The sequence below is a fragment of the Pelophylax lessonae genome, assembly GCF_965119305.1.
Source record: "Pelophylax lessonae genome assembly, chromosome: 1".
NCBI lineage: Eukaryota > Metazoa > Chordata > Amphibia > Anura > Ranidae > Pelophylax > Pelophylax lessonae.
The window spans coordinates 491,476,889-491,502,025 of NC_138768.1; the positions used below are offsets into that span (position 1 = coordinate 491,476,889).

Below are 25,137 nucleotides of genomic sequence, written 5' to 3' on the forward strand. Positions count from 1 at the left end.
CAGTAATGTCACTGGTACCCCCAAAAGTGTCAAAAATGTCAGTCAAGGGTCCGATCTGTCCGCCGCAATGTCGCAGTCCCGCAAAAAAAATCGCAGATCGCCGCCATTACTCGTTAAAAAAAAACACCAAAAATGACAGAAATCTTTCCCTTAGTTAGTAAACGCAATAACTTTTGCGCAAACCAATCAAAATACGCTTATTGTGATTTTTTTTACCAAACATAGGTAGCAGAAAACAAATTGGCCAAAAATTTAAAAAAAATTTGATTTTTACATATTTTTTGGGAGGAATTTCATATAAAAAAATGTTAAAAATATTGTTATTTTTTCAAAATAAACGCTCTTTTTTTGTTTATAGCGCAAAAAGTAGAAATCGCACAGGTGATCAAATACCACCAAAAGAAAGCTCTGTTTGTGGGAAAAAAAGGACGTAAATTTTGTTTGGGTACGGCGTTGCACGACCGCGCAATTGTCAGTTAAAGTCACACAGCGCCGAATCGCAAAAAGTGGCCTGGACGTAAGACAGCAAAATCCTCCGGTGGTAAAGTGGTTAAAGTTAAATATGAAGGAAAAAATGTTTTTTCTTTTTTAAATGCAGATTAAACAGACACATATGCACTGAGGTTGCATGAAATGTGCAGCACCGCACGCCTAACAGGTTGGATACTGTTGTTCTATTCCGCTATTGAATAAGAAAAAAAAAAAACATTTGAATGAAAAACTGAAAAATATTTTTTTTCCCTAAATACTGAAAAATAATTATTTTCCCCTCACATTGGTGCTTTTTGAAGAGCAGGTTAGAAAAGCAATGTCTGTCTAAAGACTGTATGTCAAAGTTAAATAGAAAGGAAAAAATGTTTTTTCTTTTTTAAATGCAGATTCAGCACACACATATGCACTGAGTTTGCATGAAATGTGCAGCACTGCACGCCTAACAGACTGATAAAAAAAAATTCTCCTTTCTCCTCCTCACTTGGCTCAGGTCAGGGCATAAAGATCGTTCACTGCACCCCCGCACAATCAAATCAATGTAGATCGCTGTCTGATTAAAGCAGATTGTTCCTATCCTATGCTTTCCCTACAAGCAATCTCTCCAGCCTGGTCCTACAGTAAACTCCTATCTCTCCCTCCGGGCAAAAAGATTGTGCACTGCACCCCACACAATCAAATCAATGTAGATCGCTGCATGATAAAGCAGATTGTTCCTCCTATGCTTTCCCTACAAGCAATCTCTCCAGCCTCGCCCTACAGTAAATTCCTATCTCTCCCTCAGCAGCAGCAGTCAGGAACCTGTCCCTAGTATAGTTATAGCAGAGTGACGCGCGGCGCTGTATGACTCCAGCTTATATAGAGTCTGGGTCACATGCTGCACTGGCCAATCACAGCCATGCCATTAGTAGACATGGCTGTGATGGCTTCTAGGGCACACTAGTTAAGCGCTTGCGGATTGGCTTCCTTGCACCTGTTGAAAGCGCGGCATTAAAACCGCGCCAAAACATCAAATAACGTTACCGAATAACGGGCAGTACCCGAACATACAGTGAAATGTTCGGGTTTGGGTACCGAATACCCAAAAGTCCGGTACGAACATGAACATTACAGTCCGGGTTCGCTCAACCCTAGTCAGGATGGTGTTTTCTACATACATTAAGAAACTGGTGAGGATAAGGTGCCATTGTGCTGCTTGAGTAAGGTGCCAGGTGTTGCCAGTTAAATCCAAAGAAGGATCTAATCTTAGATTAAAGCCCCATCCCAATTCAACTAAATGTCCCTAATGTAGATTCTAGGAAGGGTATTTGGGACTGAGTAGGTAGTTCTGTTCTGCATAGAGGGCCAATGTAAGCACGTAGGCAAGCAAAATACTTAATCCCTCTAGTTTTCGATTTCAATCATTTTTATTGAGAAAAAAAAAGCAATTACAAACAACAGTAGAATAAAGTACATTGTAAAAGAACCATTTGAGTAGGTACAATGTGAGATACAAGTAGCAGAAGCAAAATATATGGACAAAATTTGTCAATAAACCCTGAGAGAAACATTGGGCCTTGAAACCAGGCAATTAGTGAGGAAATCATATTAACAATGAATTCAGGAAGAAAGAAAAACAAAGAACTAGGGTGGCTCATGGAAACTTTGTGACACTGAACACGTAGGTGAAGCTAAGAGCGGTCCCATAGTCCCCCTAAGAGCCTCCAGGATACATATTGGATAGGGAGAAAGCAAGCATCGGCGGGTAGGTCCCTGACCCCAAGCACCCCTGAGGGTTGTGACACATTTGGGGATCAGGGTACTCGCCAGAGAGAGACAGCATTCCGAAAGAAGTAAGGGATCTGTCAGCGAGTTCATACATATGAGAAAAATGGAGGCTAATAGTGAGCAGCCACCTAGATAAAGGTAAGCCTGTGGATGTGGTGTATCTGGACTTTGCAAAGGCCTTTGAGACCGTTCCCCACAAACGATTACTGTACAAACTAAGGAAGGTAGGTATGGATCCTAAGGTGAGTACCTGGATAGAGAACTGGCTCCAGGGGAGAGTACAGAGGGTGGTGATTAATGGGGAGTACTTGGATTGGGCGGGTGTGGAAAGTGGGGTCCCCCAGGGTTCTGTCCTGGGACCAATCCTGTTTAATTTGTTCATAAATGATCTAGAGGAGGGGATATCTAGTACAATCTCAGTATTTGCAGATGATACTAAACTAGGCATGCCAATATCTTCTATGCAGGATGTGGAAACCTTGCAAGCAGACCTGAACAAAATAACGGGGTGGGCAACTACATGGCAGATGAGGTTTAATGTTGATAAATGTAAAGTAATGCACTTGGGGGCCAGAAACCAGAAAGCAAGCTACTCACTAGGGGGGGAACCTCTGGGTGAGTCTAGGATGGAAAAGGACTTGGGGGTACTGGTAGACAACAGGCTTGGCAGTGGCATGCAATGTCAAGCCGCCGCAAGCAAAGCCAACAGAATACTGGGTTGTATAAAAAAGGGGATTCACTCCAGAAATAAAGAGATTATTCTCCCACTCTACAAGACTCTGGTCCGGCCACATCTGGAGTATGCTGTCCAGTTCTGGGCACCGGTCCTCAGGAAGGATGTGCTGGAATTGGAGAAAGTCCAGAGAAGGGCAACAAAAATAATTAGGGGAATGGAGGACATCAGCTATGAGGAAAGACTACAAGCACTGAACCTTTTCTCTCTGGAGAAAAGACGATTGAGGGGGGATATGATATCAATGTACAAATACTGTACTGGTGACCCGAGCATAAGGAACAAACTATTCAGAGAAAGGAGATACAATAAGACACGTGGCCACTCACTAAAACTTGAGGAAAGGCGGTTTAACCTTAAAGTGCGTAAGAGGTTCTTCACTGTAAGAACGGTAAGGATGTGGAATTCTCTTCCACAAGCAGTCGTATCAGCAGGGAGCATTGATAGTTTCAAAAAACTATTAGATGGACACCTTAAAGACCACAACATACAGGGGTATACAATGTACGGTTAAAGCAAACACACACACACGCATCATAGGTTGAACTGGATGGACTGATGTCTTTTTTCAACCTCACTAACTATGTAACTAAGGAAGTCGGGAGAGCTGCAACTCGCTAAACAAAACAGGTACTACAGCAGAGAAGGGTATAGAGAGAGAGACGGGGGGAGGAAGGAAAGGATGTGGAAGGGAGGGGAAGCCAGAGATAGAAGGGAGTAAAGGGGGAGAAAACTTAAAGAGAGAAGTCACCGGGGGCATATAAGGAGTGATCTCAGGGTGAGGTCAAAGTGTAATCTGAAGAAATTGGGCCCAAGGTTCCCAGATACTCTCAAACAGCGGAACCCTGTTTTGCAGAATAGCAAAAATCATCTTTTTGTGTGTCATTATCCAAGAAATGTTACTTTTGGCCAGGCGGTAGGAGACCGATGGCCTCTTCCAGGCTTTGGGTATGGTGAGTTTGGCTCCTAGTTGCATAAAAATATTTAACGTTGATAAATTTTTAGAGTAAGAACGGGGAAATTCGTGAAAAAACGCTATCTGAGGTGTTTGAGGAATCTGGAGTCCCGTGACCAAGCGCATTTAGTGAAATATTTTATTCCAAAAGGATCTGATTCTAGGGCAGGACCAACAGGTATGTAGAAAGGATCCCTGGAGGTCACACCGCCCTGAAAACAGAGTGAAGAAGCATTGGGGAACATAATTGCAAGGCGGGTCGGAACGAAGTACCACCGTGTGAATATTTTGACGTTCGCTTCAATAAGGGTAACATTGATAATCCCTCTGAAAGCTTTGTGGAAGATCGGTGCCAGGCCTATGGGGTAAGGTCCAGTTGTAGGTCCAGTTCCCACTTAAGGGCATAGGTAGGTTTTTCGGTAGAGTCTTGTAACGCAGAGTAAATGACCGAGATGCCCCCCCCTCATATCGACAGTTTCTGAACACCACCGTTCATATTAAATTAGGTAAGGAGACTCATTCTTATCTCACCATAACGAACGTAAGAAGTGAGAGATTTGGAGGTAACAGAATTTTTCCGTCAGCGGCATCTTAAGTTTGTTAATGCAGCGGGAAAGAGACAGAGAGCCTGTAGATGAGAGAAAGTGACCTATACAAAATAGTCCCTTGTTCATCCACCATTGAAAAGCCCTAATGTCATGGCCTGGTAGAAAAAGGGGGTGGTGAAAGATATGAGACAAAGGTTTAAGGGGTGAAACTAAAGTCCGGAGTCGATACAGTCGTCTAGAGAGCCCAATAAGAGTGCGAAAGGGTTGGCGCTAGAATTGCCGGCTGCAGTTTAGGTGGGCACCAAGCGATATAGACCAGGGTGTGGTGGGGGGTAGCTTGTCTCTCTATATGGAGCCAGTCTGGTTTAGGTTCTCTAGCGTAAATTATGGAGAACTGGGCTAATTGAGCAACTTGGTAATAATTCCAAAGATTGGGCAGAGCACATCCTCCTTGTGTCTATATAATACCGACCATGCGCAACGATAGCCTCTCCCACCCCATACAAATCTGATTATTTTGGATTGGAAGCAAAGTAGGGGATGTTTATTAATGGGTATGGGGAGTGACCTAAAAAGGTAAAGGATTCGGGGAAGAAGGTTCATCTTAATAGAGTTTATTCGGCCTAGCCATGAAAGCTTGTGGAGGTCCCATGCTGCCAAGTCATCAGTAAGTTTGTTGTAAAGGGGCGGATAGTTGGTTTGGTATAGTGTGACAATCGAAGAGGTAAGCTGTATCCCCAAGTAAGGGAGCGAGGACTTGCACCACTGAAATGGGAAGTTAGGTTTGAGGGCTTCAAGGGAGGATATCGGAATTGATATGTTTAAAGCCGAGGATTTAGAGAAGTTTACCGTGAGGCCCGAAGCTAGGGAGAATTTACAGAGCAGAGCAAGGATGTTGGGGACCGAAATGGTTGGGGATGTTATAAAAAGAAGGACATCGTCTGCAAAGAGTGCACACTTATGTTCTGTTGGTCCACATTGAATACCGCGGATGTCTTGGTTATGGCAAAGAGCAATAGCCAGAGATTCTATGGCGATCGTGAAAATAAGGGTCGAAAGGGGGCATCCCTCACGGGTACCCCGTTTGATGGACAGTGGGTCTGAGTAGTGGCCTAAGATACGAATCCGTGCCGAGGGGGAGGATTAGGGGGCCTGTAGAATATTGAGAAACCTAGGTCCGAATCCCCATCTGCGGAGGGTCTCAAAGAGGTATAGCCATGATATGGAGTCAAATGCTTTGTGCAAGTCGAGGGAGAGGAGCAGAGTTTCTTGGGGAGGACCCCCATCCCATCTGGAGTTAGTTAGAGAAATTAGGTCTATAGCCCTTAAAATTTGGTCAGGACCCGGTCTCCCCGGTATAAAGCCCAATTGGTCTTTATGAACATAAGTGCTAATGAAGCGGAACAGTCTATTGGAAAGGACCTTTTTCAGGATTTTGAGACCTATATTATATAGGCCTATAGTTGCTTACACCACTATGATCTTTGCCCGGCTTGGGTATAACCGATATATACACTAAGTTCAAGGTCTTCTCAATAGTGCCCCCTTTCTGGAGGGAGTTGTAAAATTTGTAAAACCGGGGAGCTAGGGTCGCGGCAAATGTCTTGTAATAGGCTGTGGGGAACCCGTCTGGGCCTGGAGCTGAGTCAGTCTTTAAAACTTTAATCACACTCAGTACCTCGAGTTCTGAGATGGGGTCTTCAAGTAGTTCCCTGTGGTCTCGATTTACGTTGGTACTTTGCCGCTATTTTTTGAAACAGCGGGCGGTCCTATTTCGCCGCAGGATCACCCTTACGCTGCAGCGGAAGAGGTGCCCCCCCCCCCTCCCGCCGCGTCCCGGTCGTTTTCCCCGCTTACCGGACCCGCCGGCAGCGGGGAAAACAATCCGGTCCTCTCTCCTCACAGACAGGAAGTCGAGTGAGGGCAAGATGACCCCCACTCGACTCTATGGTCTCGGAGGACCATAGCAACTGCCTTAAAGAGGCAATTTTTTTTTCAGCAATTTTTTATTTTTTAGTGTAGCTGTGAGGTCTGAGGACAGAGGTTCTGTCATGCTTATTTCTATTACAAGGGATGTTTACATTCCTTGTAATAGGAATAAAAATTATCAAATATTGAAAAAAAAAACTGTGTAAAAATGAAAAATAATAAATAGTAAAGTAAAAAAAAATTAAAGCGCCCTGTCCCCGTTAGCGAACGCATACGCAAGTCCAACCCACAAATGAAAACGGTGTTCAAACCACACATATGAGGTATCCCTGCGATTGGTAGGGCGAGTGCAATAATTTGAGCCCTAGACCTCCTCTGTAACTCTAAGCTGGTAACCTGTAGAAATTTTTAACCTGTCACCTATGGGGATTTTTAAGTACCAATGTTTGTCGCCATTCCACGAGCGTGTGCAATTTTGAAGCATGACATGTTGGGTATCTATTTACTCGGCGTAGCATTATCTTTCACATTATAGAAAAAAATTGGACTAACTTTACGGTTTTCTTATCTTGTAATTCAAAAAAGCGAATTTTTTTCTGAAAAAATTGCGTTTGGAAGACCGCTGCGCAAATACGGTGTGATAAAAAATATTGCAACGATCTCCATTTTATTTTCTAGGGTCTCTGCTAAAGAAAATATATAATGTTTGGGGGTTCTAAGTAGCTTTCTAGCAAAAAAAAACTGATTTTAACAAGTGTCAGAAATAGGCCCGTTCCTTAAGTGGTTAATAATCAGATATATATATTAAAAAAGAATAGCGCACACATGCAAAAGAAATTAACAAATTTGAAGACAATCCATAAATAAAAATGGGGATTTGGTCCCACCATATGGCCATATAGTGCTCAAGCCCACCACTACGTCAAAGTACCCCATTATCAGTGGGTCCTACACTATCCATGAAAAAAAGATGAATCCGGCCTTTCTAACCCTTGGAGAAAACACTCCTTGCTGGGAAAGATGTGCAAATGCACTACAGGGGACTCCTCCTATATCCACTTGATAGTGGACACTGATGGAGTACAGGTGTGTGTGGGGGGTGGGGTGGGTTGCTCAACCTCGGTAGTCTGGTCAGACCGAATACATAATAAACAAGCAAAAAATTTGGGGGAGCATACCCATGTATTTCTAAAGCTAGTGCAGCTGTGAACCAAAAGACATGTATATTAAAAAAGAATAGCGCACACATGCAAAAGAAATTACCAAATTTGAAGACAATCCATAAATAAAAATGGGGATTTGGTCCCACCATTGACCAAATCCTCATTTTTATTTAGGGATTGTCTTCAAATTTGGTAATTTCTTTTGCATGTGTGCGCTATTCTTTTTTAATATACATGTCTTTTGGTTCATAGCTGCACCAGCTTTAGAAATACATGGGTATACTCCCCCAAATTTTTTGCTTGTTTATTATGTATTCGGTCTGACCAGACTACCGAGGTTGAGCAACCCACCCCACCCCCCACACACACCTGTACTCCATCAGTGTCCACTATCAAGTGGATATAGGAGGAGTCCCCTGTAGTGCATTTGCATATCTTTCCCAGCAAGGAGTGTTGTCTTCAAGGGTTAGAAAGGCTGGATTCATCTTTTTTTCATGGATAGTGTAGGACCCACTGATAATGGGGTACTTTGACGTAGTGGTGGGCTTGAGCACTATATGGCCACATTTTGGGACCAAATCCCCATTTTTATTTATGGATTGTCTTCAAATTTGTTAATTTCTTTTGCATGTGTGCGCTATTCTTTTTTAATATACATGTCTTTTGGTTCATAGCTGCACCAGCTTTAGAAATACATGGGTATGCTCCCCCAAATTTTTTGCTTGTTTAATAATCAGATATATACTGGCTGTATGTGTAAGGCATGAATGTGTCTCAGTCCCTATATGTATGCTCAAATACAATCCAAGAATGCCAACGGGACTTTAAGAGACAAATAATATTTTTCTTTTTCTTGAAGTATAGTTTTTATTCAAATACAATGTCTAAAAAGATCTAGTCACATTAAAAATTCTTAAGACACATTTTCCAGATAAAATGTATGCACACAAGATATCCATAATTACATGAATCATGACATGACTGGTGATCCAGGGAGCAGGTTATAAATAGAATCTCAACACATTTCAGAAGATAGCACTCACTTCCTCAGGAGAAATCTATCTAAATATCTGAAAGCAGAGACCAGGTTGTTAGAAAAAAAAAATACTTACAATTCAGACAAAATATTAGATTTGGATCTGCACTTGGTCAAGAGATTTTTCTGCGTGGGGTAATTTTGTAGCATAAACCTAACAAGCGTGGGTAAAAACACAGCAAAAACTGAGGAAATTGCCCAATGGTCCGCACTGTCCTCTCCAGGAGTTGTGGCAGGGGTTGATGGGAGAAGAGACCAGGTCAGTCCCTGAAATGTCAAGAGACAGCTTTTTTTTTTCTAACAACCTGGTTTCTGCTATCAGATATTTAAATATATTTATCCTGAGGAAGCAAGTGCTATTTTGCGAAACACGTTGAAAACTGCCTGTTAGACTTACTGGTAACGGTGTTTCTACGAACCCTGCAGCATGGCAACACATGAGAGATGAGAGGCTCCACCCTACAGGAAACACAATCAGTTCACAGCTGTTAAAATGCCCCACCCTTCCCCTTGTCCCTCAGTTGTAAAAAAGTAGTTCTCCAACCAATTCACAAGGGATGTATAATCACTTAGGTACTTACCACCTATGTTTACATTCTTTCCTCACCCTTTTAACAGGGTGGGAAGTAGGCCTGCCGTCCTGGAAGGTTCATATAAGCACCGTTACCGGTAAGTCTAATGGATGGTTTTCTTCTCTCACCTTCCAGGATGGCAACACATGAGAGGATAATAAAGTAACCACAGGCCTACCTTAGGGTGGGACCAGCACCTGTAGTACCTTTCGGCCATAGGCTAGGTCTTGCAGAGACAGCACCTCCACTCGGTAGTGCTTCAGAAACGTGTCACGGCTGGACCAGGTGGCTGCACTGCGAATCTGTTCTCAGGAAGCTCACACTTTTTCGGCCCAGGAAGTTGCCAGTGCTCTGCTTGAGTGTGCTTTCAGTTTTGCTGGTGCAGGAACACCTGAAAACTCATAAGGCATGGTAATGGCTTGCCTGATCCACCTAGAGACTGAAGGCTTTGACGCTTGCAGTCATTTCCTTGGTCCAGAGTAGAGGATCAAAAGGTGAGTGGATCTCCTAAACTTCCTGGTTCTCTGCAAATAAGTGAGGAGACATCTCCTCACATCTAAACAATGAAATTTAATTTCCTTTTCATTACTAGGATTATCACAAAAGGGTGGTAAAACTATTTCCTGCTTCAGGTGAAAGGAAGATGCTACCTTGGGCAGATATAGGGGATCTGGCCTGAGAATAATCCTATCTGGGAAGATCAACATAAATGGTTCTTTAATTGAAAGACCTTGTAAGTCCCCCTACCCTTCTGGCTGTTGTGACAGCTAATAGGAAGGCTAGTTTTAGGGACAAAAACTTAAAGGGAACCTCTTCTATAGGTTCAAAGGGCTCCTAGATAACACCTCTAGAACCCTAGTCAGGTCCCAAGGCGGAAACCTGTCTCTAGTGACAGGGGTAGGTCTATCACTGGCCATCAAAAATCTTTTAAACAAAGGTTCTTTTGCAAGTCTCGCGTCTAGAAAAACAGAGGGCTGCTATTTGTAACCCGAAGGGTGTTAACCGCCACACCCTTTTCTACCCCATCTTGTAAGAAATCCAAGATTATGGGGACAGAGGCGGACGAAATTTGCTTTTGCCTATGCCAGGTACAAAATGTTTTCAAAGTTTTAAGTATATTTTCCTCGTTACTGGTTTCCGGCTCGGGAGGAGACCGTCTATCACTCTGTCTGAGCAGCCCTTTAATCTAAGAATATGGCGCTCACTAACTAGGCTGTCAACTGGAAGAATTCCGGCCTGGGGTGCCAAACTGGTCCCTGCAACAGCAGGTTTGGGAGGTTTGGAAGCTCCCAATGAGGTGCTTCCGATAATGCTTTCAAAGGTCGAAAAACCACGCCCTCTTTGGCCATCAAGGTGAACGACTGAGCTTCTATGGCTAACTCGAACTGCCATATCTATGCTAGGGCATCCAGGCCCAACGTCCCTCTTTCCCATGAAAGGGAAAAGAAACTCCTTACCTTTCTGTTTTGTAGGCTGGCAAATAGGTCTACTTCTGGGCAGTCAAATTTTTGGACTAGTGTCTGAAATACCTTGGGATTTAGCTCCCATTTTCCTAGTCTTATTGGATGGTGACTGAGGAAATCTGCTTCCCAGTTGCTTTCCCCTTTTATATGAATGGCCGACAGGGAGATCACTCTTCCTTCAGCCCAGCCTAGGATTTCCTGGGATAGTACCAACAGGGGTCTGGACCTGGTACCCCCTTGGTGATTCAGGTAAGCTACTGTTGAAGCATTGTCAGAGCAGACCTGAATTTCCATGCCTGAAATGGAACTCTCGAAGGCTCTTAGGGCTTCACCGACTGCTCTGAGTTCTCTGAAGTTGGAGGAGGACTGTGCTACTTTCTTATCCCAGATGCCCTGGGCTTGGGCTCCCTCTAAAAGAGCCCCCCACCGCCAGGTGCTTGCGTCTGTGGTGACCTTCAGAGGGCTCCACTGACCCCAAGGTCTGCCTTTTTCTAAATTGCTTGGTATTGACCACCACTTCAGGGAGGTTTTTACCTGAGGGGTGAGGATTACCCTTTTGTCCAGGGACTCAACCTTTTTGTCCCAGGAGGAAAGATGGAAGATTTGAAGGTCTCTTGAGTGTAACTGCGCCCAAACTACTGCTGGGATGCTGGCTGACATGAGCCCCAGAACTCTCAGGATCTCTCTCCTGGAGAACCCTCTTACTGAAGAGACTACCTTTTCCACCTTTTCCCTTGGAAGGAAAAGACTTTGTACCCGCGAGTCTATCCAGTACCCTAAGTAGGTCTGAACCTGGGCGGGCTCCAGGGATGACTTTTCCATGCTGATCAACCAGCATAGCGTACACTGTAGGACTTTTAACACCTTCTGGGTGTTTGATCTCACCTGGTTCGCTGACGGTCCAAAAATCAGTAGATCGTCTAGGTAAGGAATCAAAGCTATTCCCTGGAGATGAAGATAGGCCACCGCCTCTGCCAGGATCTTGGTAAAAATCCTTGGATTGGCAGCTAGACCAAAGAGCCATAGAGGAGTGCCCTGAACGGTCAATGTGCAGTCCCTTCCTCGGTGACCACCGCAAATCTCAGAAAGGTCTGGTGTTCCTGATGAATTGAAACATGCAGGTAGGCATCTCTGGATCCAGAGTAGTCATAAACACATCTTTCAACAGGTTTTTGCGGACTGTATAAATACCTTCCATTGAAAACCTCTAGTACTCTAGGAACTTGTTTAAGTTTCGGAGGCTTATGATAAGGCGGTATTTTCCCGAGGGCTTTGGTACCATGAACCCGTGGGAGTAAAAGCCTTGGTAAAGCTGTTTTTCTGGCATGGGAACTATCACTAGTTGTTCCGCCAATTCTTGTATCCCATACAAAAGGGCTCTTCTTTTTAGAAATGACACAAAAAAACGGGTATGATGGCGCTCCCGGACAAAATGGCACAAAAAAACTTGGATGCTGCTCGGGATCTTAAATAATCAAACTTGTTTATTAAAATCAATTTAAAATAAGCTCCTAGTCGGGGAAAGCCAATGGTGTGCCAAGGGTGCAGTGCTCAGCAAACAGATGTGATACCAAAGGAGACAACTCCAAAGCAAGGAGGACCCAGAGGCAGGGAGACAACGCCTTACCACCTGTAAATCCTGAATGGTGTGGCACTTGTAGATGGACTAGCTGCCTCGGTCAGATCGGGAACCTTCACTGCAAATGTGCCTCCGGGCTGGACGATGCCTGAGGTGAGGAAAAGAGGCTGACAGGGGGGGGATGAGATGCTCAAACCCCGGCGAACAACTCCGGTGGCGGTGCGCGCCCGAGGCGGCAGCGGGCGCTAGTCGTCAGTCCCTGCTGACGTGGCGCCGGAAGATGACGTCACCAGGCGCCTGGCGCAGACGTGTGCACCGGGAACTGCAGCACCGATGTAGCCGGGAGTGTGGAGGCAGCTCACCGAGGGCACAGCTGTAGAGTGTAGAGTGTTCAGATCTGAAGAAGGGCTTGGCCCGAAACATGTCATCTCCTCTATCTGTGGCATCCCCCAATAGCTCCGCCAGGTGATCCTTGGTTGCACTCTACAGCTGTGCCCTCGGTGAGCTGCCTCCACACTCCCGGCTACATCGGTGCTGCAGTTCCCGGTGCGCACGTCTGCGCCAGGTGCCTGGTGACGTCATCTTCCGGCGCCACGTCAGCAGGGACTGACGACTAGCGGCCGCTGCCGCCTCGGGCTGGCACCGCCACCGGAGTTGTTCGCCGGGGTTTGAGCATCTCATCCCCCCCTGTCAGCCTCTTTTCCTCACCTCAGGCATCGTCCAGCCCGGAGGCACATTTGCAGTGAAGGTTCCCGATCTGACCGAGGCAGCTAGTCCATCTACAAGTGCCACACCGTTCAGGATTTACAGGTGGTAAGGCGTTGTCTCCCTGCCTCTGGGTCCTCCTTGCTTTGGAGTTGTCTCCTTTGGTATCACATCTGTTTGCTGAGCACTGCACCCTTGGCACACCATTGGCTTTCCCTGACTAGGAGCTTATTTTAAATTGATTTTAATAAACAAGTTTGATTATTTAAGATCCCGAGCAGCATCCAAGTTTTTTTGTGCCATTTTGTCCGGGAGCGCCATCATACCCGTTTTTTTGTGTCATTACTTTCTCCTCCCAGTTGGGATCTGGGTTAGGGTAGGCAGCAGCCCGGACTTGGACGTGTAATTCATGGTGGACCCCTTTGGACATTGTCCGACCCCATTGTTCCAGCCCTGCCGTCTGATCACCGGCACCACAGCGCCAGGATTTTCTGTTTACACTCTTCTTTTTAGAACATCCTTTGGAGGATGAGTTAAAGTCACTTCTAGAGGGGTATATGGATGAAAATTTTAGGCGGTAGCCTTTCTGAAAGAGGTGATAAATGTATGGACTGACTGAAATTTCCGGTCATTGGGATATGAAATGAGACAGTCTGCCCCCCACTTGGACTCTGGCGTCACTTTGTATCTTTGGCGATTGAGCTTGGAGAGGGGAAGAGCAAATTACTTCTTTGCCTACCTCTACCAAAGCCCCACTTCTTATTGGGTTCTTTTTTGGCTCTCTGTTGACTTTGGCCCAGGGGGCCACGAAAAAATGTCCTATATCTTTTCCTTTTGGGCTTGCTAGGAAACTTCTTTCCCTTCTCAGAGGACCTGGACAACACTTCATCCAGGCCTGAGCCAAACAGTAAACTACCCTTCAAAAGGTAGCCCACAGAGCTTCACCTTTGAAGTAAAGTCACCATCCCATGCTTTAACCTAAGAGCTCTGGTCTTAGCTGAGGCTATTACTGACTCGACTGCTGCATCGGCCAAGTAGGCATCAGCTTTCCGTATAACTGAATGGGAATCCAGCAGGTTCTGGGATTTATTTCCCTGTGAAAGGTGTTTTGTAAGCCTTTCTATCCAGAAATCTGCATTCCTAGCCATGCAAGTTGCAGCCAGTGTTGGAGCCATACTGAATGAGTTGGCATCCCAGGCTTTAACAGATATTCTGACTTACGGTCCATGGCATCTCTAATGTACCCTGTGTCCTCAAGAGAGGTCAGACCTCTTAGTCACTTGAGACAGGGAGGCGTCCAATTTTGGACTCTTTGGGAATTTCTGCACCTCTTCCTCCTTAAAGGAAAATCTCCTTTTCCGTGTCTTTGGTCTAACCAGACCTATTTCAGGAAACTTGCATTCTTGAAGAATTAAACATTTCAAGCATTGGTGAACAGGCAATACCTTTGATTGTTTTTTAACCAGTCCTTTATACATCTTATTCTGTGCCGAGGTCTCCTTGGGGGGGTTCTGGGATTTCTTCTGTAGCATAAAGAGCTTGAAGGAGTCCCTCCAGATTTTCCAGACCAAACAGATTTCTGTTCAATTTGGTCTCCTCTGCCTTACTATCTGGATCCACATCAACCTCCTCCCCAGAGCTAAGGGGGAGACCCTGCGAACCAGGCAGAAAAGCAGATGGGCCTGCCTTGGAATGTAACCTTTCCTGAGAAGAAGGGTCCTCTTTAGGGGTTAGCTCTCCCGGCTCTGTTACCTGCTACAGAGGTGTGGAAGGACTGGATAGTTGCTAGCATTTGTTCCTGCATAGACTTAAGGAAATCTTTAATCAACCCTGAGGCCTCTTTACCAGCCAGCTTGTTAATACACCTGTAACAAAAGGGCTTGGTGTGAGATCTGGGTAGTTTCTGCCCGCAATTACCACATTTTTTAGAGGAGCTAGTGCTAGCGAATACAGGGGTGCTTTATCAGAGGACTCCTGGGTTCCACTTGGGGATTCTGCAAGAGAAGCGGAGATGAACACAAGATCACTTTTCCTGCCCCACAGTAACTTGGCTACAGGCCCCACTGGGGAAAGCATGGGAATTACCAGGGACTAAGCCTGACACTGGTATCAGCCCCAATCGGGAAAGAAAACGGCACTTACAGGGCTCTGTTTTGCTCTTACCTGCAGCCACCTGAACCAACCTTCCCTCCTCCTTCTCCATGATGTGGGTTGCGGCAGGTTTCATGTCTTTGGCTGCTTTCTGGCTTCTTTTGGCTGGAGAGTCTGCCTTACCCCCGCCGTGCGGGTCCAGCGTCTCCTCCGTACTTGCTTCCCTCTTCCGAGTTGCACTGCACATGCTCTGCCTTTCCTGCACAAAACGGAATTTCCAGTTTCAAAGCGAGGCTTAGAGCGCGCTGACCGGCGTTTTTTTTTAATTCCGGCTTAATGCGAATTCCAGCTGAATGGCAGAGAGGACCGGAGGAGACCCCTGCTGAAGAGAAGGCCACAGGCTCTGGAGGGACCACCACTGTGACCGACTGCCTGTATCCTGGGGCAACCTGTAAGAAGCCTAAAAGGCGTGCAGGTAGAGTGCAGCCCTCACCGGCGTTGCTTAACCTGCCTCACAGGGGGACCATCCAACACAGAGTCTTCAGGTCAGAGACAAAAATAAATGTTTCGCTGTAGGAGAAACATAATCAATACTGAGGGACAAGGGGAAGGGTGGGACCTTTAAACAGCTGTGAACTGATTGTGTTTCCTGTAGGGTGGAGCCTCTCATCTCTCATGTGTTGCCGTCCTGGAAGGTGAGAGGAGAAATTCTATTTATAGACATTTGCTCCCTGGATCACCAGTCATGTCATGATTCATGTAATTATAGATATCTTATGTGCATATATCTGGAAAATGTGTCTTAAGACTTTTAATGTGACTTAATCTTTTTAGACATTATATTTGAATAAAAACTATACTTTTAAAAATATATGGTTTGTGTCTCTTAAAGTCCCATGGGCATTTTTGGATTGAGCACCTCTAGTTTTCTTACCTGGAGAACCTGCATGAAAAGTGGAAGGGTAGTACCTGTCACGCATTAGTCGGATCTTTCCCTCAGGAAAGTGGGTCTCCTGGAGGAAAGATGTTCACATCTTCCACCTCCGAAAATCTGTAAAAACTATTATTGTTTTTTTTGGGGGTGTTTTAACCACTAACAGTAAATGAAATATTTTTAGTGTTGCCACTTACATGTAAGGGTATTTCAGAGCAGAAAATTGGAAGGAACATTGGTCTGATGTGTCCTTGGAGAAGGCGAAATTGGAGGAAGAAAAAAAAAAGTATTGCAAAGTGGGGTCTAGTTGCTTACACCTGGGTACAGGAAATGATCTAGAAAGTAAGGGGTGGGCAACAGGCCATACAAGTATGTACTTAGGAGTAGTGAGTTAAAGCGAAGTTCCGGCCACAAAATGCACTTTGGGCCATCCGCTTGTTCAGTGTCACCTGTAAAAGAAATGGATAATCACAATTTTTTTTTTTGTTTACTAACCTTGTTATTGAAGAAAATATACTTGCCTTCCTTCCACTTCCTCCCTCTGCCGCCGCGGCGCGTGCCGTCACTTCCTGCTTGCATTGATTCCTGGGAGCTGAATGTCAGAGCTCCCAGGAATCAATGCGCCTGCACCGGCCCCGCTTGTCAGTTCCGGTGCAGACGCGTCATTTCCTGCTAAACAGCTTCTGGGCATGCCAGGTCGCACTTACCTTTTAGAAGTATTTCTTCTAAAAGGTAAGTGCGACCTGGGACAGATCAGAGGCTATCCATTGTGGAATGTACTAGCCCTGACTGTCCGGGGGGGTATTTTTATTGAAAAAACATTTTCGTGGCCGGATCTCCGCTTTAAGGAGAAAGGGACAGGAGATTACTAGGAGAGTGTGTCACATAAGTACAGGAAAGGACAAAGCTGGTATTGGAGTGACACCAAACTAGAGGGAGAACCCAAAGTCTCTGAGGTGGACCAGCCATCACCTGGCAATTACTTAGGAGGGGTAAATGGTAGAACATTGAAAAAAGAGAGACTCCTATTGGTCAAAGATGTAATGTAATAAGGGGGCATGTCTAATCATGTCTAATTACAGTCTGATACTATTCGAAATGACCTCCTGAAGCTTTGCACAGGTGTGTCACCAGACTTTGTTCAGGAGCAGTTGTTATTGTAGGGTTTTAGTTCTCCCACAGTGGGAGTCTGTCTGGGGGGGGGTAACTTGAGTACATAAATGGCTAGCATGGTAAACGTGACACTATGGTCATCATGCACTTTGGACTATTCTCTGCCAGATCCCTTAATATCTGTGGGACCTGTACCCTCCACAACAGATACCTGGGATTACAAGTCACTTACTCATTCTGCATGACCACCGATAGATTTAAGGATCTACAGTATCTTACAAAAGTGAGTACATCCCTCACATTTTTATAAATATTTTATTATATCTTTTCATGTCACAACAATAAAGAAATGACAGTCTGCTACAATTTAAAGTAGTGAGTGTACAGCTTGTATAACATTGTCAATTTGCTGTCCCCTCAAAATAGCGCAACACACAGCCATTAATGTCTAAAACACAGGCAACAAAAGTGAGTACACCCTAAGTCAATATGTCCAAATTGGGCCCAAAGTGTCCATATTTTGTGTGGCCACCATTATTTTCCAGCACTGCCTTAACCCTCTTGGGCATGAAGTTCACCAGAGCTTCACATGTTGCCACTGGAGTCCTCTTCCACTCATCCTTCTGTTTAAGGATGCCCCACAGATGCACAATAGGGTTTAAGTCTGGAGACATGCTTAGCCAGTCCATTACCTTTACCCTCAGCTTCTTTAGCAAGGCAGTGGCCATCTTGGAGGTGTGTTTGGAGTCGTTATGTTGGAATACTGCCCAGCGGCCCAGTCTCTAAAGAGAGGGGATCATGCTCTGCTTCAGTATGTCACAGTACATGTTGGCATTCATGGTTCCCTCAATGAACTTTAGCTTCCCAGTGCCGGCAGCCCCAGACCATGACACTCCCACCACCACCATGCTTGACTGTAGGCAAGACACACTTGTCTTTGTACTCCTCACCTGGTTGCCGCCACACACCATCTGAGCCAAATAAGTTTATCTTGGTCTCCTCAGACCACAGAACATGGTTCCAGTAATACATATCCTTAGTCTGCTTGTCTTCAGCAAACTTTTTACAGGCTTTCTTGTGCATCATCTTTAGAAGAGGCTTCCTTCTGGGACAACAGCCATGCAGACCAATTTGATGCAGTGTACGGCGTATGGTCTGAGCACTGACAGGCTGACCCCCCACCCCTTCAACCTCTACAGCAATGCTGGCAGCACTTATACATCTATTTTCCAAAGACAGCCTCTGGATATGATACTGAGCATGTGCACTTAACTCCTTTGGTCGACCATAAAGAGGCCTGTTCTGAGTGGAACCTGTCCTGGTAAACCGTTGTATGGTTTTGGCCACCAAGCTGCAGCTCAGTTTCAGGGTCTTGGCAATCTTCTTATAGCGTAGGCCATCTTTATATAGAGCAACAATTCTTTTTTCAGATCCTCAAAGAGTTCTTTGCCATGAGGTGCCATGTTGAACTTCCAGTGACCAGTATAAGAGTGAGAGAGCGATAACACCAAATTTAACACACCTGCTCTCCATTCACACCTGAGATCTTGTAACACTAACGAGTCACATAACACCGGGGAGGAAAAACAGCTAATTTGGCCCAATTTGGACATTTTCACTTAGGGGTGTACTCACTTTTGTTGCCAGTGGTTTAGCCATTAATGGCTGTGTGTTGAGTTATTTTGAGGGGGCAGAAAATTTACACTGTTTTACAAGCTGTACACTCACTACTTTACATTGTAGCAAAGTGTCATTTCTTCAGTGTTGTCACATAAAAAGATAAAATAAAATATTAGAATAAAATATTTACAAAAATGTGAGGGGTGTACTCACTTTTGTGAGATACTGTATGTACACTGATATGGTATATTGTGCATTGTTTTTTTATTTATTTTTCAAAACACTAATAAAACTATAATAAGTGTTATGTAATTGTTTTTTTATGCGTCCAGGGGTTTCCCTTCATAAAACAGATAGATATCCCTAAACTAAAAAAACTAAACTACAGAAACTCTGAAAAACCTGAAAAGTTAAAATGTTCAGTGGTTATAAAAATAGAATAGTAAAACAATATCTATTATCCAGGATCAGACCAACACTCTGTATAAACCATACAAACATTGGGAAGAAGTGTCTTGTGAACTTTGATTTTCTAAGCCAGTTATTGTCCAGAGGCGTACAGGAGAAAACATCCCCTGCGTCCAAGAAGGTTATACTTCAAGAACGTAAAAGGTTGTAGAAGTTCCCTAAGGTGATCTGACAATCTCAGCAGCGGGATACCAAGAGAAGGCACTCATAAAACTGCCAAGTGAACTGTGAGGGGAGAAATCCCCATCATATTCTGGCCAAAATAGAGTGAAAGGTGACAAGATTAAAGCAGTCTCGGTCTATAAAGAGCGACCATAAACAATGTAATACTGCTCTGAAATTTGAGCAAATATTACACACACACAGCACTGCTGTGGTCTGAGCAAGGAAAAAAGCACCAAGGCCACAGAGTCCAATGATCATGTTTCAGGGACTCCTCAGCTGTCCTGAGTTGGAAAGATAGACTTAATTGGTAAGGATCATTGACAGTTTTTTCGTACCCTCCTGGGATGGGGTAAATTGGGGTCCAGTAGTAGACCTTACTAAAAAGACCGCTGTGTCCTATGGATGATCAGGTGGAAGGAATAACCCCAATTGTAGGTTGCTCATGCCACTGAGTTTATCTAAAAGGTGTCACGGGGTTGCAAATCTTCTCACCGTATTTTGAGACATGTTTGTCAGGATTTGTAAAAAAGCCTCATTGGAATCCACCCATTGTTACACCTTAAAAAAAGATGTTATGTGGCACAAACTGTTGTGTGGGACTGATGGTTTTGGGCACAAAGTTCCAAGAACTCTATCTCCCAGTATTTGGCTTAAAATCCTGAGTACAGTCGCCCGGAGCTCAGCTCGAGCAATGACATCAGGTAGGCCCCTTAGTCAGATGTTATTCCTCCAGCTGGGGTCTTTCTGGTCTTCCACATATAGTTGTTAATGAGAAAGATGTAAGAAGGTAGAGGAAAGTTGGAATTACACTGCTTGCATAGGGTTTTTTTTGTGTCGACCACAGTGCTTTCTATAGAGTTTACTCTGGTAGTTAGCTGGGAAGTAATTTCCTGTACGGCAATAATGTCATCTTGGAACTAATTCTTCATTCATACTGCCAGGGCATCAAAGTCCCCTTTGGATGGAATGCATTTTAAGAGATCCCAGAGGTCCACCGCCAAAGTATGAGGTAGGTCAGTCAGCTTGTATTTCCCTAAGATAAAGGTTTGGGACAACAATCTACCAACTTTAGGAACTTGGATCGGGTAGGCATCATCTTAGGTAAAGCTGATCCCGGAGTGTATGAGGTATCAATCCTCTGGTCCTGCAGCTGCATCTTTTTAGGCATAGTTTTCAGGTACCTTTGACAGTTTTTTCACTTCCTATGAGGATGAAACACAGTTGTCGAATAGATGTTTACAGTGAGTGCTGCTTACTCAGTCCAGACATTCAGTTGAGATTTTAATTCAATAAGTTATGCTCCCACAAGCAATCAGAAAATGTTCTACCCTGACACCATCTTACCTGTCCCCGATGTAAAGTGTTCTGTTCACCCTCAGCATTTTTTGAACATTCAATGGCTCTTGTTCTTTTGCAGGAATTCTGTTGTGACCATTCCCTATGAATACAGGATATGTCCCGAGATCTGAGATAAACATCAGTCAGAAAAAAATAGAAAGAAAGAATAAGTATTTGAGTGGAAACCATTAAAGCTAGCTAAATTACCAATATCTATGCTATACACATGAGCTAGTTGTTTATGTATATTCTCTCAAAACTTGAGGAAATGAAAATATGCTGGTTTCAGTGAAAGTTAAAGAGAGTGACAGAGAAATAGACTGCATTGCCAGCCATTTAAGTACAAGCTATTTTATGAAGTTTTTTTTTCCCAGTAGATTTTATGAAGTTTCTTGTGAAGTATGTTGTGAAAATGCTGCCCGGGTTGCCCGATGTTGTCTATATTTATTGCTGGAAAAGCAAATAAGCTTTTTGCTCCTAGTTTGAAATCTGAACTGCTGCGTGGACTCTCACTACCTATATGAAAACCCGCATTTTTGGCCTTCTACCCCACGAGTAAGCCAAAGATACACTGCCCCAATTGCATGTGGTGATCTAAGATGAATGATGTTATCACTAACCACTACTATGCCCATTATAGCCCAACACTGGTACTTATGAATAAAGTCAGGCAGGAAATGAGAAATATAATGAAATATAAAGAAAACAACAGATCTATTGCAACAGGGGTTTACCGAATAAATTACGCAAACTGTGGAAACCGTGGATATCGGTCCCAGGCCTGGCCCCATCTTTATTGGCCTTTCTTAGGCTATCGTAATGTAGTTGATTCTGTAGTGGAGTAGAGAGTACCCTTTGTGTATGATAATGTGAATTATACCTGTGGGTTGATAGAGGTTGTTCTGGAATTTTTGGTGCTAATGGATTTTCTGTATTTATCTAATGCATATTGATAGTTTGGAGACTGCATGACATATGATACTGTAAGATATCATGTATATATATTTTCTTGAGTTTGATATATTTACCATTATGGGTAACTAAGGGCTAGAAACCTAAATGTGTTCATGTATACTTTATTCGACTTGTGCCTTGTATAAAAATTTTTTTTTTTTTTTTTGTTTGCTTGTCTGTTGTATTTTTTATTTTTATTTGTATGTCGGAAAATTGTAAAAACTCCAATAAAAAAGTAATAAATAAAAAAAAAAAGAAATCTGAACTGCTGTGTGGGCTCTCTACCTATATGAAAATCTGCATTTGAGGCCTTCTACTTCAAGAGTAAGCCAAAGATAGACTGCCATAATTGTATGCGGTCAAAGATGAATGATGCTGTCACTAACCACTACTATTCCAAGCTTAGCAAAAGACACTTCAGAGACCAGGAGGAACAGCTTACATCAATTTACTTAGTACAGAACCTTTGTAAAAAGAAATGTCTGCACTAGAAGAGCATGAAGTAAATTCCGAACATAAATGTGCAAAACATTATAAGTATGTCAAAAAATTCAGTTATTGGTACAACTTTCAAAAAAGTCAACATACACGTCCTTTAATGATTTTATACAAATTGCAGTGCAGAAGGTGATGGTTTACACTTTAACCGGAGATCTAGAAGTTTTGCTTCTAGTGCTGCAATTTGTATAATTCAGTGTACAGGTCCAACTACAGAATCCAGACCAGTGTGAGTCATTCTTATGTGACTCTTCCTATCTGGTTAAGGAAAGTTTGCTATGACCTTGTTCTCACTTTGTTGGTCTGTGCCCAGCATGGTTACCATTAAGGACATTAGATTCAATGGCCCTAACACTCCTAGATATATACCTTTGTCCAACTAACTGAAAAGTGAGACATCCCCTCTTCAGTCCTAGCTTTCTGTTATCTGACAACGCCATCTGATTCAGATACAGATATAGATCTAACCAGAGAGCGAAGAGTTGTTAGCCATTTTACCCCCTCCCATGATTAATAGTGATTGATTCATTAAATCCATCTTCGGACGTATTGACCCTCCTGCTCCATATTTCTTCTTTGACCCTCATATAAACTTTCCATAGAACGTTGTGACCCTTCCAATTTTTTTTAACAATATTTATTCATAATACTTTGTCCTTTATCTTGTCAATATTTATCAATATTTTGATTATTTGATCATTCTTGAATGTCCTGGGTGTATTTTGAAGATTCTGATGACTTTATTCTGGAATAGACATTTGTATCCCTTATACCTGTATGATTTTGGGATCCATTAAATTGTGGAATCCCAGTAAAAACTACTAAAACCTACAAAAAAATATCTAAACTCTAAAAGAAAACATCAAACAAAGTGCACAAGTGGACACGTTTGTAATTAGTAACAGGCAATTATGAGGGGCACGCCAGCAAAGGGCGGTGCGGAAAAAGTACCAAAAGTAAGCGCCAGCCCTAATACTATCAAAAAAGTCATGGTTCAGGAGGATAACTCAGATAAAATATTGTCTGAGAAATCACAAGGGGCCCGGGTAAACAGATGGAAACAAGGAGGGATTCAAACAGGATCTCAATAGGCCCGACCCCAGGGGAACAAACTTTGCCAAAACAGGCCATGGTAGCAGATGCTGGATTAGATCAGAATGCAGAAATAATATTAAGCGATCAACCGCTCACAAAGAGAGAAATGGCTACCATGCTTAGGACAATGGAAATGTCCCTGAAAATAGATTTAACAGCAATCAGTAAAGATTTGGGTCACCTGCTGCACTGCGTGGAAGATCTGGAGAAGAAACCAGAAGATTTTTTTTAGTACAATTCAAGCCTTCAAGGGGGAGGTGAAGGAACTAAAAATGGAAAATAGGGATCTCGCCTATCTGATGGAGGATCAAGAGAATAGGAGTAGGAGAGAAAAATCTGAGCATTCGTGGCCTACCAGAACAGCATGGTGAAGACCTACCTGATGAGAAAAATATTTAATACATTGTTGGATAGAGGAGAAACAGATCAGATTAAAATTAAAAGATTACACTCTAGGGACCAAGAAACATCTCAGTAGAAACCCCCAGGGATACCATCATAAGGTTCCAAAGTCCCAGAGTTCCAAAACTGGACAAATTTGAAAAGGAAATAAAAAAGAGGGTTGGGACTTTGGCGCTCACTGTCTCCGTGGGACCACAGTGTGTGGCGGCATTTGGCGGGTGCGGGACACTCGTGTTTGCAGTCTGGGTTTCATCTTTGGTATTCTTCTCTGATATCTTCTTTCTGGCTCCTTACCCTTGGGCTTTTCCCTATCACTGATAGGATTTGGTTTTGGTCTTTCCTCTTTTCCTTATGTCTCTTTCTTGCTTGCATCACGTTATACCCTTTCTCTTGGGTTTCCACACATTTGGGGTTTCTAACTTCATCACATGGTTTCACATATATTCTCTCCGGCATTTGGCCTTACATACCCTTTATTTTATTTTATTTTATTTCACTCCATCTGGTTTCATATTTACTATTGTCTTGCCTTTATTTATATCTTCACTAGGTAAGCAGCACTATGATATTCTAATCAAAAATACACATATTTATCATACATTTTTTATATATTTTTGATAGACATCTTTTGTTGCTGCTACACGCACCATCTTCACCCTATATATCTCAGCCCACACTCCATGTGTGTGGCGTGCTCGGCTTTGTCCGCCTGCCCTGTGCACCCTCAGCTCCCGTGGGAGAGTCCATTGATGTTGTGATTACATCAAACTATTCTATTACTGTTGGAATTTTGAGTCTATTGATGTTGCGATTATATCAAACTAATCTACTACTCTTGGAAACTTGCTATGTTGGTTTTTTATGAACACTGGATCTGGGGATCACATACCAGCTCTTTTATTACCTTGTTTATCCAACATTTTTTATGATCTGTTTTCTTATCTGTATGTATCAATAAATGTGTCAAATTATTTCCTGCTAGTTTTGTCATGTCTGTCACTCTTTTTTATTTCCATTGAATAGGGATGGAGGCTCACGGTATGTCTCACCGTGCGTCTCATTTAGGTGTACATTTAGTAAACTGAGATAAGCCGAGATCTGGATGATCACAGCTTGTCTCAGAGCATTGCCGGTTTAAATTACTGAGAAGAGTAGTGGAGTACATATTCTTCTCTTCTCATCTCAGTACACAAACGGCTTGCATTCACTGCACCAGAAACGGCCAGTTTAGTAACACATGATGTCACCTTATCACTGTGCTTCTCTTTGAAGATATCCTCTTCCTGCTTCTCCAGCTCAGAGGTGGAGAATCAGGGGGAGAAGCTGTGTGATTATAGGAAGAAGACTTCTTTCTTCCTATATATCAGCACCAGTGGGTTCAAAATGAATGTATATATTGTATGTATGTGTGTTTGTGGGTGTATGTATGTGTGTGTGTATATATATATATATATATATATATATATATATTCGTGTATGTGTGTGTGTGTGTGTGTGTGTGTGTATATACAGTCAGGTCC

The 25,137-nt window shown here is 43.4% G+C and overlaps 1 protein-coding gene across 4 annotated transcripts in view; it reads right to left on the reverse strand.

The window, feature by feature from the left end:
* SEMA6B (semaphorin 6B) overlaps positions 1–25,137 on the reverse strand; it is a 1,069,016-nt gene that overhangs the window by 945,192 nt on the left and 98,687 nt on the right. For all 4 annotated transcript variants that reach the window (XM_082263355.1, XM_082263357.1, XM_082263356.1 and 1 more), the window contains exon 2: positions 20,675–20,795. In XM_082263355.1, coding sequence (XP_082119481.1) covers positions 20,675–20,795 — 121 coding nt within the window. The remainder of the gene's footprint in view (positions 1–20,674; positions 20,796–25,137) is intronic.